Consider the following 21,320-nt stretch of genomic DNA (forward strand, 5'->3'; position numbering starts at 1 on the left):
TGTATCCCCCCCGCCCCGGTGGCCACGGGGTCATGTCCTTATTTATTAACACTTTTGTTCTCAGCCAGTTCTGCTTGAGGCACCGACCGACGTGACGTGTCATTCACACCAGCGTAGCTGCTGCTCTGCCTGAAGTGTTGTCAGTGCAAAGGGCTGTGTCTAAGCTAATCTGACGGTCAAAGTTTTTTGGGGCAAACGCTTTATGGGTTGTGGAACTTTGGGCTCTGGGATGTTGTGCAGACTTTCAGCCTCTTTTCAAAGGTCCCAGTGACTGTATCTTGCAATCAGGATAGTTTGTTTTGAAATGCAGTCTTTCGGTAATTGGTAAATACTACTTTTGGTCAAGTTTTGTGAGGCTTATGGGTGTCTCTTCTTAAAGGAAATAAAAATTGAACTCTCCTAAAGTTACCAGCCCTGGCATGTGTAGCAAAAAACCTGGCAGTGCTCAGTAAACGAAAGACACGCGTTAATTTGGGTAGAGAGCTAATTTAAGAACAGCTCTAGGGAGGAGCCAAAAGCTTCACAACACATTCTTCACACACGTCTTGTTCCAGCACAGTTGTCCAGTGGTAAAATTCAGCACATCCGACGTTTCTAATGTAGTCATTCTCAGAATGGTCTGTAGAGAGATGGCTGATCACGTGGCATTAGCTGTCTTTTAATATGATTTAGCAGCTGGAAACGAGACGAGCTAAAAATACACTGTTTTCTTAATATTGCTTTTCCATGTTGGGAATTGATTTTGTTGCCATAGAGTTGTTGCGTGATCACAACTGGGAGGAGAGGTGTCCAAGAAACAATTCTCTGGTGTTACACAGATGAAGTTGGAGTGATTGCCTCTTTTTTTTTTTTTTTTTCTTTCTTTTTTTTTTCCTGAGCACAAGTACTGAAATGAGACAGAAAAGATTACAGCTGATTCTCCATTATCTGTGGTAATGGGGACAGGAGAGGTATCCCACATATACAGGTATCTGAATGGAGGTACATAAACACACCAGTGGCGCTCTGCTGAGCTAGACCAGTTCTGGCAGGGCTGGTGGGCTGGAACCGCTGCGCTCTGCCTGTCCCGAGCAAGTCCCTCCAGAGCTAGAGGTGACTCTGCATCAGGGCCCTGGCTCAGGGACGAGATGCTGAAGGACAAGGAGCCATCTTGAGAGTCTTTGTGTTGCCGTGCCACGCAGGCTGCAACCTGCTCTGAGGAGCTGGATGCATCAGCGGCCCTTTTAACCTCTGCCGCTCTGCGAGAGGGGCAGTTTGAAAGAGTGCCAGAGCGCTGCAGCAAACTGCCGTTACTTACCCTCCTGCTCAATGACATCACTAGAGCTGTCGTAGTGTTAGAGTTTGGGGCAGGGCCTGTCTGCTGAGATCAAGGAGGTAAGTAGGGTGTGCAGCGACTCACAGCTCCATAAACAAGGGAAACTCCACCGTGTCTAACGCTGGTGTTTCCAGTAAAATCTGACTGATTTTAGTAGGTTGTATTGCCTACGCTTTTTCTTCTTCTAAGAAGATGACAAACATCAGCCTCACTACTAGCCAGTGATTTTTTTATTTATTTCTTTTTTTTTTTTTTTTTAATATCAGCATGGGGGAAGTGCTAAAATTGTGTGAACTGTCTGTAGGAAGTGCGGAGGTCGGGGTGAGGTCTGTCCCTCCGTGGACAGAGCTGACAGGCAGCAGAGGGGGATGCAGCTGCTGCCAGAAGCTACCATAGGCAGCTCTCTGTGGGTGTATGTGTATGTGAAGTTTTTAACTTGCTGCTGTTATATTACTTTATCACGGGTTGTTGCTGTGGTTTCTCTCTTTATGGACCTTTCTGTTCTCAACACAGAGGAGAGGTAAAGGTGGGAACTCAGACATGGAGCCCATAGACAAGTGGCTAATTACACAAGGAATGGTGAGGACTTCACCAGTGAAACGATTCCTACTGCCCACCCCAGTCCCTTTACCTAGAATAACCATCCTTCATTCACCTCTTGTCCTGCCCTACTGAACCAATTGAAATCAGACAGTACAAGGAGTTTATTTCCCACCTACATCATTTCCTGGGGCGAAGGGAAAGATTTGCACCAATTTCTGGTTTGTACAACACAGAGGCCCGTAACCGATTTGTCGGATCCCACATCGCCTTCAGAAGGGGCCTGGGGATCCAATTGGTTCCTTATACTGTCTTGATTTATTTATGCAGTATCCACTTTTCGAGGGATAAACACAAGTCTCATGGATCTTGCTCGTAAAGAGGACACTTCCTACGTGTCTTTAAAGCAGCCTCTTCTGGTAGCGCTTAACTTCATGGTTTGGAATGAACAGATGGAGCTTGTAGGATCATACCTAATGGAACTACGTAGTGTAGGGATAGTTCTGTATGAAAGGAAGGAAAGGGGAGAACTGCTACCCCGAGTGACATCTTCCACCCCACTGGCATTAGGATTCAGACTCCAAAAGGTACAATAGTGTTTCTGGCTTTAAGGATTTAATTCCCGTGTCTAGTGATGCCAGTGCTCTGATAAAGTCAAGCTTCTGAAGATCGCTGAATCTGTGCACATTTTGACCTTGTTTGAATCCTAGAATCATCACAGGGTGGTTTGAAGTTGTCATTCACCAACATGCTTGCGGAGAGAAGTTCAAAAGCCTGCTTTAGGTGCAGAAGTCAGAGTTAGGTAAAAAAGTAGCCTCAGCTGTGCCTTAAAGCCAAGTTCTAAGACCAATTTTGTATTTTTGGACTATGTAATCCATCATTTTTAAGTGTTTGAGATTAGTACCAATAACATGACCCAACTGTACGGTCTTTCTGAGACAGTCCTGACTGGAGCTGAGTTCAGAAGGGTGCAGTGGAGGCTTCCCTTTGGGGTGGAACGCGCCTGCAGTGCGGCGCGCGGGGCTGGGCATCAGGAGGATGAGAAAATCCAGAGTGTGCAATATCCAAGTGCACCAACTCTGTGAAACACTTTGCATTCCTCTAGATTTAGGCCTAATCCAGATTATTTCGGAGGGAGGGCCAGCTTGTGGATTTGTCAGCAGTTTGCATGGCTGGTGCCTGCATGGTGACTTGACGTATCTGCCTGCCCGTGCCAGCACCCAAGAGCAGTTCCGTGCCTGCTGGCACACGTGGGGGAGCCCAGCTGGAGGTACCTCTCCTCGGGAGCCAGGGTTTTGTTTCAGTGCTTGTCAGAGACCCACAGCTCGTAACACGAGAGTGAAAAGCCGTGAAGTGAGCAGCGCTTGCTTTGCCTCTGACGCTGTTGACTGTGGCTGACAGAGGCTCTTGCTGTTCGGTGGCTCTGTTGCAGCCAGAGATGTGCTATGCCACTGTTAGATGTTCATCCATAATGAATAATCCAGTGATTGAGTTAGTTCCTCTTCTTTGCCTTTCCACTGTTTACAAGAGCAGGGAAGCATGAAATCAGCACCCCTGCTGTTCGCACCGCTCACACCACCGCTTTATTAAAAAAACAAACACCATATTCGTTCATTGGCTTGTGGTTATTCAGTCTGGAAAAAGGATACTGCAGCATTCATGAAGGCCTACGGATCTGGGGAGGGAAGGGGGTCTGGCTGTCCAGCCGGTCGCTGCTCTTACAAGCCTGTCACCTTGTTTGTATGCTAAATATGAGAGAGAAATACCTAAAATAAAACTCAACTAATCATTAACTCCGTTTCTCTCTTAACTGGCTGTAGTTCTTAACCGTATTTATTAATACAACTTGGTAGCATTTGCAGTACCAGTGGAACAACTAGCATCCCAGGTATGAACTTGATGTGCACATTTGTTGGTAACTTTTTGTACTTTTGAGGTGAGGAGGGAAAAGAGGGATGAGCTGACATTGCCCTTACCTGTGCCCGTAAAACACTGAGACCACTGAAAGGCTGTTCTCCATCTGCCAGAGTGGTACTTGCATCCCTCGTGACCTCACGTTGTTCTTCCCAAAGCTTGAGGCTGAGCTCTTCCTTCTCTGTTTCTGTGCATCCCAGTTCACCGACACACCCTTGCAGAGGGAGGCTCATGCAGGGCTCCGTGTGTACTCCCCCAGGGAATCTGGCAGCATCGTTTCAGTTCCAGCTTAATCTACAGCTCGGTGCTGCTGGCAAGGTGATGCCAGGACCGTGGAGACACAGACCACACCTTTACCTATTCCAGCTCTGCCTTCAAAATTAACGTAGACAAAATGATAATCTGCAGAAAATGTTCCTGGTTCAAACATGACTTAGGGACGTTAGCTGAGCTGTTGCAGTACCAGATCTGTTCGCAGTGTGGGGTCTGGGGTCTTGCAAGTTAGGCCACGCAGGCGTCACGCAGGGGTCTGTATCAGCAGCTCTTCGGCACAGACTTGAGCCCAAGGCCCCCACGTTAGGTAATTACGCAGGTAATTCCAGTTCCCTTCTCATGAGTTTGGGCAGCTGTTGAGATTTGCATGATTATATTCATTCATTAGAATAATCTGTCACCCCCCTCGCATGCCAAATGGATATTTGTTACCAAAGCGAGAAGCAGGTGTTGCTTGAGCCGCCACGTCAGGACAGACTTTATTTGGGACAGTGGCAGGGGAAGAATGAAACTGAACCAGAATTCACAGAAAGTGATAGGAACAGCTTTCAGCATTGCATCTTGGCCACCAGCAGCGTGCCTGGCTAGAGAGGAGACTCCTCTCTGTAATAAAGATTAAATTAAACCTTTGCCGAGATGTTGTTAGTTAGCAACGAAGTGGGACGCCGCTATGTACGCCTTCAACAGAGAGATAGGATCTAAGATGTGGAAATGACTTGGGTAACATGAGACTGTTGAAATACATCATCTTCCTGGAGACTGAAGTGCTTGAATTGTGGACAGACACGAACGTGTGAAGATCTCATTTCTTCCGTGTGGTAGGACCCCTCTCCCCTTTGAAGGCAAGCAGGCCTGTTCCCTTGTTCTGAAGACCACGTGGGTTTCATTACCGGTCCAGCCATGGCATTTTACGGCGCACTCTGCCAGGACAATGTGGTACCCCACGCGGAGGAAGGCTTTTGCTGTCTGGACATGCCTGTCAGATCCAGACTGGGGGTTGTACGGGCACAACAGGCTGTGTTGGGGAACGTACTGCACCCGAGCCGTTGCCTTCCCCGCCTGTGCACTATCTAAACGCAGTTACAAGGCGTCAAGGAGCTAATTCACTCCTTAGACGTAAAGTCAAACGTGCTCCAACGTTGAGGCCAGGCAGCTGTTTCAAGATCACAACAGCTTTAAATAGATGGTAAGCCTGTAGTAGCAAGCTGGAGTAGGCTGGTAGTGTGTGCCTCGTAGTGCTCTCGTTCTGCTGCCGCAGGGACGCCAGACCTTTCTTCGCTGTTGCTCACCTAACAGGGGGCAGCGACCAGCAGCTAACCAAGTACTGGTGTCAGCTTGGTTAAACATCTAGAAAGAAGTGGAATTAACTAAGCTGCTACAAGACAGTAGTCTAGCAACAATTAGCATGAACCTTGTTAAACATTTTAAGAACATTAATGAGCTCACCTAGAGAGACCTGAATTGTCATTTCATACCTGCTTCTTTTCCAGTGGGATCATTTTTAATAGAAATAAAATGTGATAATAATAACCTTAAACTGTCTTTTTAAGGGTAGAATATTGGATTTTATGACTTCTGAGGAAATATATTGGCAATACTCTCTGGCTTTTGATTGCTACTGAGAACACCAACACAATCTAACTTAGATAAGTATGAACTTGAATTCCAGGTTCCTGTGGGTTTTGTGGGATTGAACGCTGGCTTTTGTTCTCCCAGCCCTCCTTTTCCATTTCCCTTTCAGGACTGTTGAAATGATCCCATTTGTAGGATTTTTCCAAAGACTAAATAAAAAAGGAATTTGAACAATGAGCCCAACTTTTAATTAAAGCCAGTTACTTAAAGTACCCAAAAATATTTTGTGACTTAATTTCCATTTACTTTGAATATAGACTGTTAAAAAAGAAATCACAATATTGTTACAAAACCAGCTCTTGCAGCCAACACTGACTATCTAGGGAGCTCTCTTGCCAAGACTGAGAGCTTCACTAGACCGTGTATGTTTGCATAATCAAAGTATTAACAAGACGGTATCCCGTTCTGGAGCCGTTTCCATGCAGTCTGCGGCTGCCACTGCTGTTTGTTCCCAGAAACTGTTGTCTTTTTTAAATTTTTTTTTTTTTTTAATGTGTAAACTGGCTAATTTATTTTTGCATTGCTTCTGTTGTGTTTTAGGGGATTAGTCTTAAGAAAACTCCCCTCCACATTTTAAAGTTTAGAGGGAAGAGTTGCCAAATACACAACTGACTGGCAAAAAGTGACCTTTTGTGTGTGGTCAGTCTCAAATGAAATATAAATGGTACCACGTTATAGTTAAAATATTTTAAAACTTCCAGTTAGTCTTGAGAGTTTCCTCCCCTCTTTATTCTTGAACAAATTAAACCTGATCCTTTTAACCCATGTTTTATGGGGAAAATGGGGCTCAGAGTCTAAGGAAAGTAAATTGGAAGTTTGAGCATGGAAGGAGCAATAGATACAAGCCCTTGGCTCTGCTGTAAGTGCGCTGGGAGACGGGGGAAGCTTTTTAAAAGGTCAGTGCTGAATAGCAAACGGCTGACATACTCAAATGTTTATCTTACAGCTCTCTCTGCTTCTTACATATGACCTGTGAGAAGTGTTCTTGCACTTCCGAGGTTTGTGTTTGTTTGTTATATTAAGTAGGTCTTCTGAAAGTAGAATTCCTTTTTTTTTCTTTTTTCTTTTTTTCCTTTTTTTTTTTTTTTTAAATCTCACAAAACGCAGCAGCACGGACTCCTGTACTGCTGAGCTGTTCGTCAAGGACTCCTGCAAACTCAAGCGTCCTGTGATTCTCAGGAATCCAGTACTTGCTCGGTCATCTGTCATGTTTTCAGGATAACCGAGATTTGAACTGCTGTTCCTTCCACCACGATTTTTAGAACAGCTGCTCTTGTTTTAGTCACAGAAAGGCAAAAAAACCACCTTGCTATTTTCCTCCTCCTCTTCATACGTATTTTCTTATCCTTAAAGAAATGTAAGTACCTTTCAGAGCTGCAAACTAGCCAACAGCTCTGAAGGCTACACCTTCCAAAGCGTTACTTATTGCGTGTAGCGTGAAGCAACGCAGGAGAGAGGCAGCAGTGAAACTTCTGCAGTAGGTTTTAGGTTGCTGTAGGCTGGATAAATTTATTGCTTTGTATCTCTGAAGCCAGTATCTTCCAAAGCTGTTCACCTAACAAGCCAGTTCTACAAGATGCAACGTGTCCTTGGGAAGGAACAGGTTGGAAGATGTCTACGGAGCCCTCCTCTCGTTCGTGGCCGTCTGGGCCAGCTCGCAGCAGCCTCAGCGCGCGGCGTTAGCGTTGTACGTGCGTGATTCGGCTCTCCGTGGCACGTTGAAAAGGGGCAGTTCTCCCAAATCCGGCCCATTCCAAAGGAAGCTGCGGGGAACTTATTTTCTGTTTGGGATCTTCATGCATTAGCTGAAAACCAAATGACACCCTTGCACCTCTGACCCTTCTTGGATCTGGCACGTGCTCTTTATCCAGCAACTGCCGAGTCAGAGCCAAGCCGTCTTCCCGATGCCTCTCTTGGTGGGAGATGCTTTGGATGGAGCCCTGGATTTCCACTCCTTTGACGCAACTGACCCACCTTAGCAGATCTCACCTCAAGCAAGGGCTAAACTGACCTCCTCGGCGCAAAGGACCTCTTGAGTAGAAGACAAAATTCTGGAGGAGCCCTGCTAAACAGCGTCAGCCGGTGCTGCTGCCTCTAGTTCAGCGTCTGTCTGTCTTCCTCTGCTAGAAGCCCCTGAGAAAACCGTCTCCCAGCGAATTCATTGGCAGGGCCTCTTTCCTCTCTTCCTTCCCTGAGAGGCTTCAGGCAAAGCTGTGGACAACTCCCGACACCTTTTCTTCCGAGGAGAGCCTCTCCAGCACGCCGAGGTCTCTTCCCTGCCAGCCCCACGGCTCGGCTGCTGTGCTCTAGCCTGGAACCCGCATGTCTGGCGTGGCTTCCCAAGTGTTTTTCCAGGTTGTCCTTCCGAGATCTATTGTGGTGGTTTCCTGTTTATTTCTGCAGCCCTCTGTTGCGTTGAAGCCGTGTGGTTCAGTCAGGAAATTCTACGCCTCGTACGCAGTCGTTTCCCTTCGCTGACCCCGTTGCCCGTCGCGCTTTGTGAAGCGGCTGCGCTTCGGCGCTGGGCACCCCGCGTCTGTGCTGCCCGTCGCGCGGCGTCACGCGAGGGGCTTTGTCGCAGGAGGAGCCGCAAACCCCCCCGTGCCTTCTTGTGAAACCATCCGGAGAGGCCTGGCGGGCGAGCTCCGGGGAGCTCTGCTGCAGCACTGCAAGGGGTTGCCGGTGCTGGAGCCAGAGCCAGGAGCTGCTGCCCATCCTCCTCCTCCTCCTCCTCCTCCTCCCCTTTCACCTTTGAGACTCCGCGCTTTGCACTGGCACACGTTGGGTTCTGCTGCCTCCGCTGCCAGAGGGTCACCTTTGGCAGAGGAGCAGGGACAGTTTTGCTTTAAACTGGTGTGCCGAGGTTTTCCAAGGCTGGGTGGTTGGTGGGAGGAGGATCGGGAAGGAAACGTGACTGTGTACCCTGGGCTCTGACTGCCTCCACCTGCGGAGAAAATCAGTTTGTTTTCATAGGAGTGTTGCCTGCAGACTTTGAGCCCCTCTTTTTGCTAACTCTTCACTGTGGCTAATACCCATTTATAAAAATAAAAGGTGTAAATTTAACACTTCAAAACCTAACTGATATCCAGTATTCTACCCTTAAAAGCTTTTCACGATCAAGATTAGAATCATCAGTCCATCTTGATGGTTTTAATATGTGGTCGAGAAGTTACCCGTCTTACGCTGGCATCAAGTCACGTCATTCCCCATAATCTTTCTCTTGGTTTTTTTTGTAGCCTTGTTGTTCATAATTTCCTTTCCAAGTGTTTCTTTATTTGAAATGCCATTTATATTTTGTTGCCTTTTTTTTTCCAGCACATCTTACATCTTTGTTTTTTTGTTTTGTTTTTAATCTTATTTCTGGCGTTTTCCATCGCTCTGTGGCCATGATTGTGGATGTGTTTTGGTTTTTGCCTGCCTTGCTGTTCTCTCGCTGCACTCCCTAGATCCCTGTTGCACAGTCCTCTGTCATGGATGACATTGAGGAGTGGCTCAGTACCGACTTGGTGAGACTCTTTATATTTTCATTTTTCACATGGGCAATAGCACTTGTACAGATAACTTGCAATGCATCGCTGAGTTACTGGTACTTCTCGTAACGGGAGGCAGTGAAACTTCCAAATCATGTATTTCCCTTTGAAGGGAATATCTGAGCAGGAGGAGAGAGGGTTGTGTTCAGCAATTCAATCAAAACGTGTTTTTCTGAGTTGTTTTATTTTCACTTCTCCATGCTACCGTCACAGAATAGCATGCGTTCCAGAAATCGCCTGTTTCTGGACCCCGTGTGGGAAAGCATTTAAACATGTGCTGAAGTTTCCCCTGGGTTCTCCACCGGACTTAAAGCACATGTTTGAGGCTGCATTAGCTTTTCAGGATCTTAAGTACATGCTTATGTTGAGGCATGCTTTTAAGAGGATGCTGGATCGGGGCTTAGATTCCTTTCAAATCAAGATGTCTTTGTTAAATTGACAAGCAATCTTGATAATGTTTCTTAAGGGCGGTAACAGAAATTTATAACAGTCTCTCTTCGATGTTTATTACTTTCAGTTTCTCCTAAATGATTGTTGTCTGGTAATTATTAAACAAACAAACGAAAGACAGAACTAAAAGTAGCTTTTCCTTAGTTCTGGAGTTTGTTTTGCTGTACCAATACACCTTTGGTTTAAGCAGTGGTACAGCTAGTACGCATTTATTCTGGTCTTTTTCTTTTTTCTTTTTTAATGTAAGCATCTGACTCGAATGAACCAAGTGCATTTTGGGGACGGGTGGTGGGTTGCCTTTCAGACTGTTCTTCTAAACATGGTTTAGTGAACTGAACTGTTTCCTTGTGGTCACCATATCCCTAAGGATCGTCTCCTTCGCTTCTTCCAACTGCAGATACTGTCCCTAGAGAACTCCCTACTCCTTAAAGTCTCCCCCAGCCTCTTGCTCTTGCCTGCTCAGCTCCTCGTGGGCAGCTGCGGGGTTCGGGCTCCGCTCCCCGGCTCCGCCAGCGGTGCTGCAGGCGCGCTCCGGCGCGTCAGCCCTCCGCTCCGGCACGAGAGGAGCTGACTGTACTGAAAGGAAGAAAACGCTCCTGCTCTCCGAAGCCGCCTGAAGTGCTTAAACAGATTCTGGGTTTCAGCGTTCAAGTTTGGCAGACTGACTGGCTGTCTTTGAAATGTCACTGGGTTTCAGCTGCAGGTAGTTTTTTCAGGCCTCGGTACAGGCAGTCGTTTTCAAATTTAATTACAAACTGGCCTCATTTTGTTAAAGAAATACAGTAAATGTCCCGTGTCCACTCTGCTTCAGCAATACACTTTTGTCTTTGCCATTTAAATTAATTTAGCAGGAGAGAAGGTCTTATGGAGAGATCTCGAGGTGGCTCTGTGTATCTGTCATCCCTAGAGAGTCTTGCTCAGAAAGAGCAAAGCAGAGAAGTGCCGTGTAAATGCCTGCACAAGCCTGGGGGTCGCACGCGCTGCGGCCGTGACGGTACCGCCTTCACTTCTCCCGGGTCCCCATCCTGGCCATATGTGAGTGCAGCACAGAGATGTCCTCTGAGAAAGTTTGGACTGGATTTTTGGTTTTCCCTCTGGGTTCCCCCCCTCCTTTGTTTTTGTTAATGGTTCATTTCGGTTCTCTGCTAGATTAGGGTTGCTAATCGTTATTTATTTCCTTACCCTTTTTGGGGTACGTTGGACCAAACAGTGCCTCTGCATGTGAAGCAGTGGCTGCTGTGTGTACCTCTGGAAACCTCTGTGCAGTAGAAAGCTGGTAGGTGCTAGGTGGCTTTAATGCTTAGGCATTAAAAACCTTTGTGAGGCCAGTCGGTATGTTCCCACTTTCCTGGACAAACACTTCTCTTTTTCAAAGCGGGTTCAACGTGAGGTTTTCAAGTAGTATTTTCATCCTTCTTTAACATCCTGGTAGACTGACAAGGATGCCCCATCCTCGGACTTTTAATTTCTTTATTAAAGCACTGTTGGGAATTCCTGTGTGGAAATGCACACAGCTGGTAGAAAGGCCCTGACCCCCTGGCATCCCAGCCTTTGTACCTCACGGGCTAACTGCCCGTCAGCATCCTTCATCCAGCCCTGGTCTTACCTTTGTCCAGCGTGGAGGCTAGGAAAGCTGCTCTGTTTTCGTATGAAATCTAAGATGAACTCCCACAGGAGGAACGTTGGCCCCAAACTGTTTTGCGGTACGTGTCCTTTGTCAGCTAAAAGTGCGGGTTTTTTTGAAGACACAACGCAAACCGCCATCCTGACTTTTTAAAGGACCGTGTGACAGAAAAGATGGCATCTTGCACAGTGTCTGTGCCTCACACAGCTCAGTTTTTGGCCAGGCCTGCTGTCCAAAATTGGAAACAGCACTGGACAGCCGTTCAGGTCCAACGGGGAAAGTGTAGCTCTCCACCAGCCATCTCCAGCCGCACCTCTCGCGCTCCTCCTCTTGCAGCGAAATGTCAGTCGCTGTTGGCCTCCCGACGTGGGAGCCGTGCGATCTCCCCAGGTCACCCCGCTCAAGCAGTTGGCATGTGGAAACCAGGGGTGGAAACTGTCCAGTTGCATTAACCGTGGGTAGGGGACAGTCGTGACGGTGAAGCGCTGCCTGTGTGTTCACGTGCCTTTTTGTTCCAATTGCAGAAAGGAGACGACCTGGAAGAAGGAGTGACCAGTGAAGGTAAGCAGAGCTGCCTGTGGCTACGAGCCGTTCTCAGGCTGAATTATCTGCTTGGATCCCTGCCGAGATGCTGACTTCTCCCAGCCTGACGTTCCCCAGCAAATGCTTCCGCGCTCGGAGAGGCGGGAGGAGGGCATTTCAGAGCAAAAAGTTCGCCTTTATGGTGTGAGGAGCCCTCCCGGCTGTAGGTCCTTTCCTGCCATCCTCCTCGGCGGGGCACTGCGTTTGTGCCAGCAGGAATGCGTCCCCAAGCTGCTCAGCCCTTTGGAATGATGTTTCCCTGCTTCCTTCGCAGCTGGTGGCACAGCAGAGGTTTGATTCCCTCCGCTGCCGGAGCTAGGGTGTCTCAAAGGATGTCTGTACCCTTTCCTGAGGAGGTCGGGCTGGACCAGTGTGTGTGCCTGTGAGCACAGCCCGACGGGACCTGGCGTTTCAGACCCTCCTCACCTCCGTCCCCAGCGGCTCGACGCGCAGCCCTGGTTCTGACCTGTCTTCCTCCTTTTTCTTTTTTTTTTTTTTTTTTTTTTTTTTCTTTTTGCATTGCAGAGTTCGACAAATTTTTAGAAGAGCGAGCCAAAGCGGCGGAGATGGTTCCCAACCTGCCCTCCCCTCCCCTGGAAGCCCCCACCCCTCCGACAAATCCTGCCAGCAGGAAAAAGCAGGAGCGCTCGGAGGATGCCCTCTTTGCACTGTGAAGATGGCTCGCAGCCGCCCTCCCGCCCTCGTGCTCTGCAGGCGAACGTCGCTGTACGGCCACTTTGTCCTCCCACAGTACTCGGCTAACAACGACCCCCTTCCCCCCTCGATTTCATAGATTGCTTCTCCTTCCCCCTCCTCCCCAAATCCCACCCCCACGAGCTGACTCTTTCTATTTAAGTCCAACACTATTCCTGCCAGACCACGATTCTCCAGCACTCGCTTAATCCCCTCCTTCCTATCCCAGCTGCACAAAACCAGCTCTTGATGCAGAAAACCCCTTTAGAATGCATGAGTACGTCACACTGTGTTGAAACAAAAGCCCAGAGGGGAGAGAGCAGCCTTGCCCTTCCATTTATGTAGGGATCATCCTCTTCTGTAGGCAGGTCCTGCCAAGTAGACTGCTCTGTCGATCAGCATGTAATTGACTGAGCTGGAATGTTCAGGGGGAGTGTGTCTTTATTTTTAGATAAAATGTTAATGTATTGGCTTTCGTGTCGAATTCGACAGCAAGGAACAACTGTTCCCCTTTCAACATGTGCTTCACAAGTTAAAATCCTTTACTCTCCCACTCACACATCTCCTGGTACCATATGGTGGTCGCTTTTCCCCACTTTGTGCGGCGCTTCATGTTCTAAATCTCACAGGGTTGTTTTTTTTTTTCCTTGTGTTTTATCTGGGCTTGCTCTAATTTGAAAGCAGTCTGTTGGCCACGTCCAGTAGCTCTGGCAGTTGACGAGGATAAAAAACGCTGAGCTAAATGGATGCTGTAACATTAGCACGTGAAGCATTTTGCTCTTTGGGAGAGCATTCTCACACGAGGACTTTTTCTGGTGTGTTTGCCTTTTAAAATAGCTCGGTTATTTTTTCCTTACCTTAGATTCCTTCTTCGGTGACTGTAGAGCTCTGCATTTGTCTCAGCTGTTGTAAATAACATCCATGCAGATGGATGGGACTTGCTCATGGACTGGGTGAGATTCCTGGATTCCGTGCCATGCCTGGTAGGATAGACATGCTGGTTCTTGGTGGTAGGTATGAGAAAAAGAGGCAAACCTCACAGAGGCTTGTATGAAAATGCTGAGGGAGATGGTTCCCGTGGAGGGATTAGCCATCCCTGCCTGTGCTGGAGGTGAGACTCCTCATTTCCTTCTCGCTTTGGGCCTGAGAAAGTGTTGGATGATTGTGGTCGTGCTATTTGTAATTTTTGGAGTGTCCTCTCATGTCTCTGCCCCTTTGTTAACTCCCAGCTCGTACGGGGCTGCCGTCTCCCTCCTGTCTGGGCAAACAAGCGTCTTCCCTTGCTTGCCAGAGGCACGGCCGAGAGTGCTGCTCCTCCTGGAGCTGCCAGAAGGGATTCCAGCCTGTGTGCCTGCCTCGCTGGGCTGACGAGCAGAGCTGGAGCAGGCAGCTCCAGCCATCGCTGCGTCCCCCAGCGTGTTCCTTGGGAGGAAGCCAGGGCCTCAGGGTGGCAGGATCAAAGAGAGAGCGGAACGCTGCTGCGTGGCCGGGAGAACCGCCTGTCCCGACAGAGCTGCGTTATCAGATGAAGGCCCAGGCGGGCAGCAGCGCTCCAGCCCCTCTTCCTCGGGCTGCTCGTGGTCTTGGGCAACCGGCCCCTTTGTTCTGACTTGGCCCGTCGGACCTTCCCGGGCTGCTGGCGTGCGCTGAGCTCGCTCCGGAGTTGTTCTAGACGGAGAAGCCCTGCTGGAAACAGCTGATGGGAAAGGGATAGAAGCTTTTATCTGAGCGTAGTTGTTTCAGCTCGTGGCGTAGTCACTCGGGTGCAGCACGCGTCGGTAGGCTGCGGCACACCAAACCTTTTACCGAGCGGCCCGCTGGCAGCCCTGATGCTCTGTGAGAGCGGTCACGTTGATCTTCGGAGGGAAACATTTGGTGCAGGGTTTCCAGGCCGTCCCAGGTCACATGTCCCTCTGTGCTGTCCCTGCTCCTCCTCTCCTCTCTCCTACCCCGCCTTCATCCTCTTCCAGGAGCCCTCCGTGTGTAGCTGGGCCCGGGCAAGGCTGCCCTGTCACCCCCGGCGCTGGCTTGGCACCTCGTTGCTGCTCGGTAGCTCGCTGCGCTGCGCAGAGCGTAGCGTGGCTTGCAAGCGGACGGGGAAAATCCGTGTGAGGATGGAGATAGGTTGGGGACCAAGCTGCCTCTTCCCCCCCACTTGCTGGCCGTCTTCCCAGCTGAAGCCCTTCTACGTGGGTCTGCAGAGGGTTTCTCTCCATTTCATCTTGGCTGTGGCTAATGGAAACTGCCAGGACAGTCTGCCTTGCTTGCCTGTCTGCTGCTGCTCTCGCCCGCTGCCCTTGTTGTTTCACCACAAGGTGAGCCCAGTGCTCACATACTGGCTGCCAGACACCCCACTGCCAGCTCCTGCCAGACCCTGCCTTGCTGCAACACATCAGATGTGGCCACCAGCTCCCAGAAACCTGAGGAAAACTTCTGTTGTGACACTGATTTGATTTCAGACAGTGTCTGGTGATTGCCTGAGCAGTCTTGCCAGCGCAGAATGAATTGTTGGTATTCCTGTCAATGCAAAAAGCTCCGTGGGTGTTTTAAGTGTGTATTTTCCCTTCTAAATCCTTGAAACACATTGACCCTGTAAATGGCCACATCAGGTGATTCTAAGCATGTTAATCCAGCTTCCCTGCCAAGCCGGAGGAGATAATCGCATTGCGCAGGCATGGGGACATTGTCAGATGGTGCTGAGTGGCAAGGATGTCACCCGGGCTGTCACCGAGCTCCCCTGCAGAGTCCCGCTGCTGCGGATTTGCTGGCTCTTCTTCTCCCCCCACCCCTGAGCAAACAGGGGTGGGGGGGGGCTGTGCTGTTAACGCTTCTTTCTGCCGTGCTAAACCTGTCCTGGGACTTCCAAGTTGTTGCTTTGGAGGGAATCTGGTCCCTTTCTGGAAGATCTTGCGGAGCTGTCAGGGACTGTTCCCTCCGAGTGGGGAGGAAAAGAGATGAAACGAGCAGGCTGGGGCTGAAGGGAGGGGAGAGGCGTGTGTTGGCACGACTCGAGGGCCTCTCTTCTGTGCTGGCAACCCCGGGCGCCGCGTGGCCCCCGCTGTACGCCCCGCGTTCTCCGCCGGAAAGCCAGGGCGCCGTTGGCGGGGGGCGGCGAGTGCCGTCGGCACAAGCAGCGGCTCTGCTGGAAGTAGGGCAGCGCTCGGGAGGCGCTTTCCGTGGGAGGCGTGCGCTCAGCCTGGGGCCACGGCTGGATGTCCCTTTGGTGGCACCCTTGGCGGGTCGGCCTGGCAAAAGCGCGGCCCTGCCGTGAGTTAAGTTTGGAGCCCGAATCCACCAGACCCGGCTCTCGCGGGCTGAGCCGCGTGGGGGCTGGAAGCACCGAAGGGGACAGAGCAGAGCGGGTGGTTTAGCCCAAACCTCCTTTAACAAACGTCAGGGCTACACTAGAGCTTCCCTAATGTCCTGTATCAGGATCTCTCCTCTTCCCCGTCCTCTTGTGGTCTGCAGAGAACCTGAGCGGTGGAAGCTGCTTTTGAGGGAAAGGGAAGGGGGTTTTTCATGTCAGAAGACCGACCTCTCGATAGATTCTTCCTTTGCTTTCACTCTTAAGTGCTTCCTCTGTGCAAGTGGGCAGAGGACTTGTGTGGCTCCGACGCTTGCGAGCAGAGGGATGGAGCTGCAGCCCGATCTGTTTTCCGTAAGAAATAACGTCCCAGCGCTTTCTAGGCATGTTAGGAATCACAGCTTGACACTCGATGACACTAAATTATTATTGGGGCCCTTTCTAAGTTCTAATCATACCCTGTTCTAGGTTAAAATATTTATTTTGTCCATGCGTTTTCTTTCCGGTGTGTTTTTTAACCTCTTCCGTTAACCCTTCATGTGCTGAGATGTAAGAAATGAATGGTTTCTATTTAAATATATCCTTTCGGGGTTTTTTAATTGTTATGTGTAGATTTCAGCTGCATCTTCGGCAGGTGGCATAGATAACCATGTGCTGTACAGACATGTAGGGGGTTTAGTACGTAGGTAAGGCTCATAGGAGAGTTGCTCATAAAAACGTAGCACGGCGTCTCTTAAAGGGAACGGCGTAAACGCAGAGACTGGTCCTTACCAGGACCCTCGCATAGCCTCCAGCATACCTTTCCCCTTCCATTTACCACAGCTTCCATCTTTAAAATGTGCTGATCCCACCGGCCCTGCCATTTCCAGGGCTGTTTTTACACCTCCGAGCTGAAGAAGGATTTCAGTGGGGGTTTCCCTTCGTTTGGCTGCGTTCGGCTGGGGGTTTTTATGGGTTACGTTGGCTGTTCCCACTTTTAAATGGAGGTCTCGGCAGAGCTGGCTGTGGTGGCGAGATGTTTCCCTCCAGTGGTGGAAGAACAGATCCGGGCCGTGGTTTCAGACCCAGGGCAGGGGTGATGGTCCCCCTCCGTCAGCTGCCGCAGGAGCTGGGCCAACGCTCCCCCGGCCAGCGCGGCCTGTCCCTGTTCCTCTCTATTCAACGCTCTCCTGCTTTCACCCGTGAGGACGGGACGTGCAGGCCGGGAGAGCAAGCACAGCAGCATTTTCAACAGTCTTCTTTTTTTTTTCATCCAAGGAGTTGTCGAGTCCCTTGTGGCTGCTGGAAGCCCTGTGGATGGGAACTGCTTGTGCTATCTCCATCCCCAGGCCAGCCTCATCCAGCTCAGTCATTGTTTACCTCCTCCGTGCTCACCGCAAGGCTTGCGGAGCCTACCCTGGAAAAAAAACCAGCTCAGGACGGTTATTTTTGTGGAAATAATGAAGCAGGCAATGAATGAGCGGACTTCTAGCCTTCTTGGAGGTAACCCTTCAGCTGCTGGGGGCGCCCACCTGCCCTTCCCCACCGGCAGAGGAGGCAGGAATCCCCTTGCCAGGCGCCCGGAGGCGTTGCTGCCGCCCACCCAGCACCTTCCACCCATCCCTCCCCAACCCGCAGCCTCCCGAGCAGGCTGTGCCGGCCTGCTCCATCCCCAGCCTCCCCGCGCCGTGCCCCAGGCACCGGCGGCAGGTCGCTCCCCCGTCCCGCAGAGAGGCGAGGTTGCCTTTCACCCAGAGCCGGCTGCGTTTCCAGCGGTGCTGAGCTCCGGTGCTGGTTCTCTTTAGCCCGTGGCAAACCTACGCCGAACTTCCCACCCTGCTCTTGTGTTTTTATGAGTACGAGCTCCTCATTCTGTACGTGTTCTTATGAGCTGTCGTTAACCCTACAAATGTAACCCGTGTAATAGCTTCTCTGTATATTACAGCTGTAGGCTTTCCAGATAAAAGTGGATAATATTTATTTACTGAAGATACTGGGTATTTTTTTGTTTGGGAATGGGGTAGGGGGAGAAGGGGGACATAGAGATTGACTATGTAAAGAGAAACAAAATACACAAAAAGCGGAGAAACCCAACACTAAAACGTTGCCGTGTTCACGTAGAGAGTGTTTACGTTGAGGACGATACAACTGTATTAATCTGCCATTGTTTAACTTGCTCCAGAAATCATCTCTACTTTGGTTCCTGCATGTGAGATACTCCAATAAATACACTACCAGTGTGACCCGGAGGATGGTATCCGTCTGTCTCTCGGGTGGTGTCTTGCTCCGCTTCACCGGCCTGAACACGCGGCACGAGCGAGCGCTCCGCCTGCGGCTGCCGTGGGGCGCCCGTCAGGTGTCACAACGCGACACGGGCTTTGGGGAACCCTCGGTTTCCTCCGAGTGACAGGGGCCTGGGTGTTCTCAGCGGGAGAAGGGTTGTCCCCGGCAGAAGACGCTCTTTGTGTCTTTGCGTGGGTCTCGCCGTGCGCGGCGGTGTGTTGCCGCTGCTGGTGAATGAGTTCCCCGCGAAATCTTGGGCACGTCTTTGGAGGCTGGTGGCAGACAGGCACACGGGTGACAACTGGGACACTGGCTGCCCCCCTTGCAGGGTTTGTCGGATGGTCCTTGGGGGTGGGATAACTGGATCACCTGCCTTGGTGACCTAGAAAGTGACGGGTGAGGAGCTGCCGTGCGCCGCAACGCGGGCGATGTTGCCAGCCCGTGCAATGGGCGACTTCCTGACTCACCGGCCGGGAATTTGTTCCAACATCCTCCTTTATGGCAGCGGTGGTGATGGGCAGGGGAGAAGGACGAGCAGGCGGCTGGGAACCCGAGAGGAGCGACACGGCGCTACTTCGGCCAAAACCGAACCCGTCTGTCAGAACAATGCCCTCCGTCTCGCCCACGAAGATCAAAACTAATGGCGTGTGGTTGAAAAGCTGCTTTGGGGAAGGGGCAGGGGTGGAACAGCTTGAAAGATGGGTTTCCCCTCCTCGTAGCTGCAGGTGAGCAGGCGTTAGATCCAGCTCTGCCCTGGCTTGTTTACCGTCGCGCTGATCATGTGCCTGACTGTGTCGGCTACGTTCGGGGAGGTTCATGGCCCGGCTCTGTTGAGAAAGGTGCAGAGCTGCCGCTGCCCTGACCGAGCAGAAATCGCACAAAAAGCACCAGGTCACACGTTCCCAGCGCTGTGCAGGGGGGAAGGCTGCCAGGCAGCGCCGTCTTCCGCAGCCCCGCGGTTGTGCGTGGGGCGAAGATCCCTCTGAGTCCAAACGTGCGTGAGGCGAAGATCCCTCTGACTCCAAACGTGCGTGAGGCAAAGATCCCTCTGACTCCAAATTCTGGCTCCAACAGGGGCCAAAGTGGGTGCGAAGGGAAGCGCCTAAGAGCAGGACGAGCCTGCAGGGACATTTTGCGTGTGTCCCCCTCCAGCCGCTGGTGACTCCCCAAACCGAGCGTGGCTTCCCTGGGTTGGTGACCCTTGATGGGCTTCTCGCCTCCAAACCTACCTGGGCTCCCGCAGAGACCGTGCAACCTCCCAGCACGGACTGGGGGCTCCGGCAGATCCCTGCCCTCCACCGCAGGCGGCCGAGCCCCCGGCACGGGGCACCCTGCAGAGCCCGCTCCGGGCTGAGCCTCGGCCAGGCTGCGCGTCGCTGCGTTTCAGTGGCGCTGAGGTTGGATCCTGGTGCAAATGGGACGTGACCCACGCGTGCATTCGCCTTTCCCCGTTTCACCTCGGGGTAAATAAACCCCGAGAGGGGCCTTGGCGGCACGCTGGAGTGCCAGCGGGCCCGGCTGTGTGTTTACCCAAGCCGTGGCTCAGGAAGGGGATAGTTGACAAAGCCGAGTGACAGGTAGTGAAGGAGAGAAGCAGCTTTGAATCTGTTGGCGACACCAATTAATGATTAACGCCGCGTTCCGCCGTAGCAAAACAACCCCTGGAGCACCAGGGATGCTGAGGGCCGGGAGCGGGGGCATGTCAGCAAAACCCCGGGCAGGCAGGGCTGCTTTCAGCGCGGGGTTAAGACGCCCTGGCAGGCGGCAAACATCCCGGGGGGGGGCTCCCATCAGCATTTTGGGGGCCCCCGCCCAGCTAAGCGAGGGGGCAGCAGGGTGGGAGATGCTCCCCGCAGGGTGGATGCATGGGGGCTCTGCAGCTGGAGCCCAGCACATCCCGGAGCCTCCATCGCCGCTCGGGATGATGCTCCACGCAGCCGCCCCCCCCCCCGGGCTCGCTGCAGCCGTGCGAGCTTGCCCGGCTGGCTGGGTGGCCAGAATCCGACCACCTTTGAGGCCGGTTTGTTTTCCGTCTCATCCCTGCGGTTTCCTCCGAGCTTTGCGCTCAGGAAAAACGTCTCAGCGACTCCGGAGCGACCACGTGGCCCCGCTGCCATCCCCGCAGGACCGACATGATGTAATCGCGGGCCCTGAGCCGTGATGCAGAATCACTCCACTCCGGGCCGCCGCGCTTATTGGCTGCGTGGCCCTGGTCCTACAGGCGGGGTTTTACCCTACCCCACAACCGAGCTCACCTCCGGGGAGCCCCACCCCGCGTGGCATCCATCGCCCTCCCCACACACCCCGTCCCACGGAGCTGCCGGGGTGCTTCGTTCTCCCTCGTTGCGCACGAAGGTGCTGCTTGTTTGCTTTGGTCCCCCGGAGCAGGGGAAAGCGTCACGTGTGGGCGGCCCCACCCCCCGGGGGGTTGCACGGACCCCCTGGCTCGTGGGGGGAGGTTTGGGGTTTGGGGAAAGGGGCCCTGCAAAATCGGGCTTTGCCCTGGCGTGAAAATAAAGCCGCGTTTATGCGTGGGGTTTTCCCCGCTCCGTGGCTCGTAGGGAAAGCTGTGCCCTGGGTCTGGCGTGGGTTATTAAAGGTGGGTGATCCTCACGTGCCTGCGAGGCTGCCCTAAAACTTCGTGGGGTCACGGCGAATCGCTCTCCCCAGCCCTGGAAATCTGTCCTCTCCTCTTGCAGCACCCTGGCTGCTACAAGGGCTTTTCTGGAAGAGAAGGGAAACCTCCTGCCTGGCTTCCCCCTGCAATGACCAGAATAAGAATGTGGGAGGAGGAGCACACAGCCCCCCAGCACGCCCCCGTGGCAGGTTGTGATTCTCTCGGGGCGGGGGGGGGTTTCTTCCGTAATGTTTGCTGTGGGCGAGAGATGTCCCACTGCCAGTGGCCTGTGTGCGGGTCACGCTGCCCCAGCTGTCGGCGCAGAGCTGAGCTGGGACTCCCTGGGCTTGTCCCCAGGTTAATGTCCCCAGGCTCGAGTGGGGGTGAGGGTGCAGAGGGGGCTGGCAGGGCTGCGCACCCTCTGCCACCACCACCTGCACGCGTGGGGTGCTCTGCGTGGTCCCCAGCCAGCCCCGTGTCGCACCGGCGTGCCCTGTGCCATGCAGGGGATCCCCATCTTGCACCGGGGTGCCTGCTGGGCCGCCACGGGGAAGCCAGGGAGGCTGCAGGGGAGGTTTTTATGG

The 21,320-nt window shown here is 52.0% G+C and overlaps 1 protein-coding gene across 6 annotated transcripts in view; it reads left to right on the top strand.

The window, feature by feature from the left end:
* TOM1L2 (target of myb1 like 2 membrane trafficking protein) overlaps positions 1-13,189 on the top strand; it is a 53,839-nt gene extending 40,650 nt beyond the window's left edge. For 2 of the 6 annotated variants that reach the window (XM_086473302.1, XM_086473305.1), the window contains 4 exons: positions 1,806-1,894; positions 9,121-9,180; positions 11,803-11,839; positions 12,386-13,189. In XM_086473302.1, the coding sequence (XP_086329428.1) occupies positions 1,806-1,894; positions 9,121-9,180; positions 11,803-11,839; positions 12,386-12,534 (335 nt within the window). In that variant the 3' untranslated portion in view covers positions 12,535-13,189. Of the gene's footprint in view, positions 1-1,805; positions 1,895-9,120; positions 9,181-11,802; positions 11,946-12,385 lie in introns of those variants that run through there. The other 4 variants (XM_086473299.1, XM_086473300.1, XM_086473303.1 and 1 more) reach the window with 4 other exon arrangements.
* The last annotated feature ends 8,131 nt before the right edge of the window (positions 13,190-21,320 follow it).

Source organism: Leptosomus discolor, chromosome 14 (genome assembly GCF_034619465.1).
Source record: "Leptosomus discolor isolate bLepDis1 chromosome 14, bLepDis1.hap2, whole genome shotgun sequence".
NCBI lineage: Eukaryota > Metazoa > Chordata > Aves > Leptosomiformes > Leptosomidae > Leptosomus > Leptosomus discolor.